Source organism: Leishmania donovani, chromosome 13 (genome assembly GCF_000227135.1).
Source record: "Leishmania donovani BPK282A1 complete genome, chromosome 13".
Lineage (NCBI taxonomy): Eukaryota > Euglenozoa > Kinetoplastea > Trypanosomatida > Trypanosomatidae > Leishmania > Leishmania donovani.
The window spans coordinates 539,544-547,792 of NC_018240.1; the positions used below are offsets into that span (position 1 = coordinate 539,544).

At 52.2% G+C, this 8,249-nt stretch overlaps 2 protein-coding genes across 2 annotated transcripts; both read left to right on the plus strand.

Annotated features, from left to right (window-relative positions):
• Positions 1–1,414: 1,414 nt before the first annotated feature.
• LDBPK_131430 (hypothetical protein, conserved) lies at positions 1,415–3,238 on the plus strand (the record flags this gene model as incomplete). The annotated part of the gene is made up of 1 exon (XM_003859306.1): positions 1,415–3,238. The coding sequence occupies one exon, from the start codon at positions 1,415–1,417 to the stop codon at positions 3,236–3,238; it is 1,824 nt and encodes a 607-aa protein (XP_003859354.1).
• Positions 3,239–4,913: 1,675 nt separating this feature from the next.
• Positions 4,914–6,287, plus strand: LDBPK_131440 (hypothetical protein, unknown function; the record flags this gene model as incomplete). Its single annotated transcript, XM_003859307.1, has 1 exon — positions 4,914–6,287. One exon carries the CDS (start codon positions 4,914–4,916, stop codon positions 6,285–6,287), a length of 1,374 nt encoding a protein of 457 aa, XP_003859355.1.
• Between the last annotated feature and the right edge of the window lie 1,962 nt (positions 6,288–8,249).

Below are 8,249 nucleotides of genomic sequence, written 5' to 3' on the forward strand. Positions count from 1 at the left end.
GCCGCAAATATCCCCAAAGCGCATGAGGAGACCGTAACTTCCTCGCTCAGGCATGAAGAATCGCCGAATATCTGCTTGTCAGAACGGCGCTCTCAAAAACAAATTGCCCAATGAGACTTCGGGGCGGCAAGAAGCGCCAAAAAATCCCTGGCGCGCTCCCCTTGAAGTTTCACTGTTGTATCGAGCATGAACCGCAAGAATTGGGGTATTTGCTTGTGACTCACCCAGGGAAATCTCGAGGGACTGACAACGAGCTTGCGTATCAGTACTGCGTATGCTAAGTGACTGCGCACACTTACGTCCCAAATCCCCCCTGCTTTACCCTTCTCTCCCTTTTTTCAGCATCCACCTGTGCTTTCTCACTATTTCATCCGCAAATATGCTCTCGAAACTCGGAGCTACATGGTTCAGTTACCAATGTGTTTTATGCCCCCCCCCCCCCGCCTTCAAATAGCCCGCACACTCAAACATTTTCATGATGCTCTGCCGAGAAGGCTTTCCTGTTCAGAAAAACACAAGTTGCTGTAGACAAAAGCACGTCATTCTCGCCACCACACCGGCAAGTGTCCGGTGGCTCTGAAACACCTATTGAATGTAATGCAGCTCTACGAAACACAGCAACAACCTCTCGAGAAGTCGATGTGAAATGTTGCGTTTGCTTGCAGCCACATTCCTGACGGCGCCCACCGGCACACTTTGGGAAATAATAATAGCACGGAGAATACAGCCCAACTCACGATGCATTCGAATGCATGTTTTCAACTTTGCCTACCTTGCCATTTTCCACTATCCATGGAAGTCTATGCCCCCCCCCCTCGTATCCCTCCTCTCACGCTCTGAATAAAATTGCGGACGAGTGGGTAAAGTTCCGTCGTCTCCTCTTTCCGTCACCCAAGAAAACCTTGTCGTGCTGAATAATCCGGGTTTTGGCTGGTAGGTGGAAAAAAACGCAAAACGTTTCCACTGGCTCAACACCTCGCAATCTGAAATGAGCAGAGCAAAAGCACGAGGTGAAGAGACGATGCATGGTTGGTGAAGGCTGCCAAACGAATGACGAAGAGTACGTTGATTCACTTCTCATCATCTCTTACTTCAAGAATCGCTCCCACTTTCGTTCCTATCGCACACTTTCGAGGTAAAAAAACATCAGGCCACGCTCATCGAATTGGTGCGTACAATTTTGAGACGGTAGTGGCGCTACCCATTTCCAATCTATTCCTACTTTCCCAGTCTCCTTATATCTCCCTCTTTCTTTTCCTTTCTCTTCGCGCACGACCTAATTCATTAACAGAAGACACCTGGCTACGGCTTCAGAAATACCTACTTTTTTTTTGCTTCGATTTCTTTGGTACCTCCAGAAATCAAGCTGACACAGCGACTTTTTCTCCATCTCTATCCACTCCAGATCCCCACGATGTTTGACATTCGCGAGAAGGAGGTTCATTTGGAGGTGCTCTCGAAAGCGCCTGTGAGGTCCATCAGCGAAACGCATCGATTTGGCCTTCTGGTACTTGGTGTCTTCGGCATGATTTGCGGATCTTTTGGCAGCTACACCTTCAACCTCGTCTCCGGATCCCTCCAGGAACGATACTCTCTCTCACAGCGCGATTTGAGCACCATCACGACCGCAGGAACGGTGATTGGGAATGTGATGCTTCCATACTCCTTTCTGTACGATTACATCGGGCCGCTCCCCATTGCGGTTCTTTCCTCGTTTGTCTTTCCACTCGGCGCTCTCCTTGTCGCTTTGTGCTTTCAGGGCGTCATTGTCGGCAACTTGGTGAAGCTGTGTGTATTTTATTCATTTATGAACGTGGGTACCTCATTCTTTGACCTCTCCAGCTGCATAACTATTCTGAGCTATTTCCCCACAACTAGAGGTCCTGTTGTGGCGCTTCTCAAGACCTTTATTGGCCTTGGCGCCGCTATTGTGGGAAGTATGTTCCAGGGATTCTTCGGCGGCGCGGTGCAGTACTTCTTCTACTTCTTGATGCTGTTCGCGATCATCGTCGGTGTGCTGGGTATCATCTTTCTGCGTCTTCCAGCGTACCACCTCACAGGTTACGAGGAGTCGCATCTCTCAAAGGCGGAAAAAGAGCAGCGACTGGCATCCAAGGCGCAATTCCTGAAGCAGAAGCCGCCAATGTGGCGCTTCTACTACGGCTTTGTACTCATGGTGGTGCTCATTGGCTTTTTGCCGCTCACGGCCGCCCTTGTGGACTACCTGGACCTCGGACGAAAAGAGAAGCTGACGTTCGCCACCATCACAACCATCTTTGCCGCGGGCTTCGTCGTGATAGCCATCCCTCCCGAGGTGTTCCACTGCCCTCGTCGAATCTCACCCGCTCATGAGGATTTTGAAACCCTCGAAAAGGGGGAGACGATGCCACACAACAACTCCAATGATGCCGACAAGCCACTTCCTTTCCCAAGCCCGGCAGTCGCGGAAGAGGATGTGGACACAGAGATCGACTACATCGCGCCGCAGTACCAAACATCTTTTGTGAAGAATCTCCTCTCCGTCCATCTGTGGGCACTCTGGTGGACTTCGTTCTGCATCGTCGGCGCCGAAGATGTGATCATTAACAATTCCAGCTACATCTTTGGCGCCTTGGCCGGCGAAAAGACCTCTACATCCACCCGCACTCTTCTCACCGTCCTTAACGGTGTCGGAAGTGCGACGGGTCGGCTGCTAATGTCGTACTTTGAGGCGTGGTCGCAGAACCGTCCAGCAGAGAAACGGATCCCGCTCACGATTTCATTGTTCATTCCGACCACATCTATAATCGTTACCATTGTGCTGTTTCTCACGCTACCAAAGCAGGCACTCCCGCTCCCGTACGTTATTGCGGCCATCGGCAACGGTTTCCTCGCCGCCACCACGATCCTCATCACGCGCACCATCTACGCCCGGGACCCTGCCAAGCACTACCACTTCTGCTTCCTCGCTGCCGCCGCCTCGTCCATCGCCCTTAACCGCTTCCTCTACGGTGAGTGGTATACAGTACAGTCAGAGAAACTGGGTAACTCTCTTCTCTGCACACACCGCAAGTGCGTTGAGATGCCGCTTATCGTGCTGCTCGGTTTGTCATGCAGCGCTTTTGTGTCGAACGTCGTGGTTCATTTCACGTATCGCCGCTACAGCGAGCGTGTTCTCGCTGAGCGCCGCCGCCTCCGCGAGGAGAACTTCCCAAACTCTGAGCCACTTGACGAGGGCACTCCGGAGACGACACTGTAGCTGTGATTGGTTCTCTCCGCATACTTCCGTGCACGATCGAGGAAGGGAAAGCAGTACAAACCGCTTCCTTCGAACCTTTTCATTATTGTAGAATGACTGTGACGTCCTTGTGTTCGTAAGAACGTCGGCTGCTTTTGCACGCTGATCTGACGTAACGGGCAATTGGTTTTGGAGTGTCTCCTTCTTTACACGAGATATATCACCAAAAAAAAACGCAATCCCTCTGTTTCGCCCTTCTCCGTAGGGATACAAGCACACGTGGCATGGCTCCCATGCAGCCGATAATGCGGCGTGGGAACAAGAGTTGTGTCCTGTATGGATCTGTCGTTTTTTTTTTCTTTCTGTTTCTTCCTTCTTCCCTACGACGTTGAAGTGGAAAAGTCACGTGAGCACTTGGGCATGCGCATGTAGCTTTCGCTTTGCACTTGTCTTATGGACTGCATTATGTGCAGTAGCCCGCGGCGTAAGCCTGCTCTCTTTGACTCTCGCTCAACCTCCCCGCCCGTCTCTTCGTTACAAGCTCGAGAAAAAAGGCACAATGTTGATGGCCGTGTGGTGAGTGTGCAGCAAAGCAAGACCGATACGTCCAATCTGCACCCGTGCATAAGCACGCACTCACCTCTTCTTGACACAGAAGGCACCCTATGAGCTAAATGGCGTTTGCTTTTTTTTTTTGTTCGATGGTGTCACCGTCATCTCTAGGGCTGCTTCTTGCTTCCCAACTGTTTCTCCGAGCTGAGGCACTGCCATTTGCTTTGTGAACCCTATTTCTCACGCCTTCCTTTCTGCGTGTGCAGAAGGAATAGAGGCGTACATCGAAGTGAGAGCGTTCTTAACGTATTTTCTTGTCGACTCCTCTTTTTTTTTCGTCTTGGTTTCCGATCTACTGAACAAATGATTGTTTCAATGACTAAACAAGCCCGAAGAATGGGAAAGAATTCATCTCCTCGTTTTCTCTTCCTTTGTGTCTTTTGGAGGGGACTTTGGAAGAGATGGCAGTCATCATCATGCTTGAAAGAGACAGCACCCGCTAACCCAGCATGCGAGCAGGCTGTAGCGTAGTACCCCTTCACCGCATGTACACAGATGTGAACTTCCTCGTATTGCTGTCGCATTCCGTTCCTTTGCGAAGCACCACAAGATATTGTAGGTACAGAAGCTCAGCGACTTCCTCACGTTGTTGGTATTTGGCGAAGCGTGCAAGCAACCGATAGCCAAAGTGGCTTTGCCTTACCGCTTTCAATGAGGTTGACCCCCACCCCACAAACACGGGCACACAAAAACAGACACGGACAAAGGAGCTGTACTGCATCCCGCTCGTGAAACGAAAAGGCTCTGTATTCTGTTCGGAGAGCGCGAGCACATAGTAAAAAGAGTTGCCATCTCGTCACCGCCACAGCGAGCTCTGAGGAACAGCATACAGCTAGCTATCCTCTCGAAGTTCTGACTGCAGTGAGTAGTCTGGTGCTACTAGTGTCAGGCGTGCTTTTCAACACGACTTTAACCACTCATTTCTGAGTCGTTCCACTATGTGGCTTGCGGCTTCGAGACAGGAGCCAGCAAGGTTTCGTCAACACCACTCTTCTCTACCTTCGTTCTCTTCTCGCATTTATGTTACTTTTTTATACCTGCATGCACTCCAGTGTACAGTGCTTCTGCAGACTGAACAGATACGATGGACATTTGGACAGCGGAGCTGCGGCGGGCCCACTCATGGCTCTTGGCGGACGACACATACCGGAATAGTGCCATGAAGCCTCAGCGACTCCTCGGGCACCTAGAAGGGGATGCCGTGGTCGAGATGATTAAGTTTGCACCTGGCAATTCACGTCTCACACTGGCTGCTGTTAGTCCAAAAGTGCGCTTGCTTGCCGAGCTGCTGGAATCACGACTGCCGACGACTCTGCGCCTTCTTCTGGACGACGCCACTGTGATGCATGAGCTGGTGTCCGATGCGGCTGGTGCGTCGCTCCTTCAACAGTTGGACGCGGTGGCTTGGTGGATCGAGAAGTGCGGAATTCCCGTATCAGTCCGAGGCGACCAGACGGCCGTAACGCTACTTACTTCGTCTCGCGTAAGGCCCATCGTAAGGGGGGTTAGCCTTTCGCTTCTTGTGCGCGCGTGCCCGATTCCCGCGGATTTATTACTTCGCCTAGAGAGGATTGACATGTGCGGCGAAGCCTTCGCTTCTCTTCCAGCAGACCCATCTCAAATGGTTCAGCTGAGAGAGCTGCACGTTTCACGCTGCACAAGCGCCGCGCTTCTGCGGCTTTATCAGTTGCCTAGCCTCACAACTCTCAGCATCGAATCTAAGATTGGCGTGGAACCGGTCGGCAACGAAAATGTTGCCCAGAACCCTCAGCAGAACCTCGGAGTAGACGAGATTGATATGCATTTGATGACTTCTGCTCGCTCCCTGCAGCACCTTCGCTTAAGTAGCAGTGGCCTGTCCATGGTGTCCGGCTTCGACTGTTGCGAATCACTTGCTACCGTCACTGTAGTCAACTGTGAGCGACTGCTTTCTCTGTCGTCGCTAGCCCACGCCGTTCATCTGAGGTCCATCTCCATCTCCTGGTCTGGCGTGCGTGACCTGGGAGCACTTGCCGCGTGTCCGTGCCTGGAACGGATTACCTTTGATACGTGCAGAGCGGTAGAGAGTTTGACTGCCCTGGCTGGCGCGCCGCGACTACGGGAGGTGGACGTGTTTTGCAGTGGAGTGCGCGACGTCAACGGGCTGGCATCGTGCCCCTACCTCGAAACATTATGTGTGACAGCATGCCGGTTTGTCACGGATTTGTCCCCCTTAGCGGGTGCGCCACGCCTGCGAATCATTGATGCCTCCTTCAGCGCTGTGAGTAATCTTCAGGGTTTGGGCACATGCCCCTCCCTGGAAGTTGTGCGGCTGGATGCGTGCATAGCAGTTCACAACTTGAATCCGCTGGCTGATGCACCAAGACTCAAGTATGTGTTCGTCAGAGGGTTGGACCACGCAGCACTCTTATACCCGTCGAGCTTGACGCCAAAGATTTTTCCTGCCGCGGCAGGTTAAAGCCCGCAGTGATGTGCAGCACCGCCGATGTAGTCCATAATGGGAAGATGGGCTCTCCGCCAGTTATTGGAACCTTTGCAGAGCGATTTCCATATCGCCCCCGTATAGATCAGATGAGCTAATTTTTCATTATTTTCGTGCTTTCTCTGGCGCGCTACCGAATGCACCGCGTTACGTGTTGTGTACAATCCTTCACGTCTGTTTCCTGATGTAGTGTGCCTGAAAAGGCCGGCCCACCGAGCTGTCGGCTGCGAGATGGCCGTCGTCGTTGCACAACATGCGCTTTGCTCTTCTTTTCATTGCTTTTCTGACTTCTAGTTGCCATGTGTGCAGCAGGTGTACCTGACGAACCTTTGCGTCGGTGAGAGTGCACCGACTACGCGATCCTTGCGCAAGTGCATCAACACTTGCTACCTTTGATTCACACTACACAAACTCACTCACACACATGTCCGGGGAAAACCACTGTGCATCTGCTTCAGCACAACAACGGGTAATAATGTGCCGTTCATCACCTGCTTTTTCAGTGGAAACCCTGCACTGATGACGAACACTCACTCCTCTTCTTTTTTCATTCAACTAACAACGCAGCCCCACCCACAGAAGCTCTCCTCCCTTTAGGCTGGTTCGGTAATCACCACCCCAGGGAGCCCCCAAGACGGCTTCTCATCACTTATTTGTCTTTCTGTTGCGCTAAGTCTGTGCATTCTATGGAGTGGACCAGGGAGCCTTGCCGCACACGCGTGCTAGATCTCGTAGACCGTGCGGTCTGGCCGACGCGTGTCTTTTGTGCAAGCACCCCTTTGTCCGTGAGTCCCCCTCCTTCTGCCTACTGGGCGAAGGACGCCGCAGCACGTGTGAAGCGCGCCGCTCTTTAGTGCTTGGGCCGACAAATACAATCGTTTGTTCTCTCTGTACTTCTCCATTCTTCTCTTTTTGTGGTGCTTCCGTCGCAGTTCGCTTTTTACATGAGGGATACTCCTGTGCTTTCGAGCTTGCCACAGAGCTTGTAGCCGCTTGCATCGACTTCCGCGCACGAGATGAACTTTCACACCAACCCTTCGACACAGATTTTCGCACAAAGACGCCTTCAGTCTGCTTGAGTGCACTCAAAAGATACACGCAAGCTGTTCAGTTCGCTTGAAAGTAACACACGCTCTCGACATCTACGAATGGCTTTCGACAAAGTTTTTCCAGGGTAGCACTCTGTTCGGGTTATTGAGCATCTCGACGTCACCGAAGAGGCGCACATGCAGGCTTTCCTTCCCCACTGAGGTGCATCATACACCATTCCCGCGTTCGAGCCGGCGTGCGGTCGAGGTCTTCCAAGGCTCTGCGCGTGCCTCCTTTGATTCCAACGCTGCTGTAGCCGCAAGTGCCGTGGATGGTACAGTTAGGAACACAGACTCTCTTTGTTTTTGGTATTAACAGGCATCCGTCCACATAGCAAGACAGAGGCGACTGGCAAAGCGCGAAATCGACAAGCCTGAGCGTAGGGAACCCGTCGACGAACCTCGATGCGCTACTTTTGTTTCGCGAGGGGCAGCGGACATGAACCACAACATACGCTGATTTCACTAGTAATTTGACATTTGCCTGCAGATGATGCACGCTCTTCGCTTAACAGAAGGCATCGACGATGCCCTTGTTTTCTATTAGCGGAGCACCGCTACCCCTGAGGTCTTCTAGACCCGACGCCCCGCGAAGCCGTACGCCAGTTGGATGTGGTAGATCTGGCAACAAAACAGAATTACTTTTTTTCCCACCTGCTGAGAGGAGGCACAGAAAAGAGCAAGAAGATGTTGCTCCACACTGCACGGCCGCTGGGCGCAGAGAACGAGTATAAGAGTGGCCAATCATATTGCACGTGCTTGACGATGACGGACTGTTTCCTGCCTCGATAGATCTAAGTCGTGTGCTTCCTAACTACGCCCGTCTTGCGAAGCGGCGCGCTTTTACCCC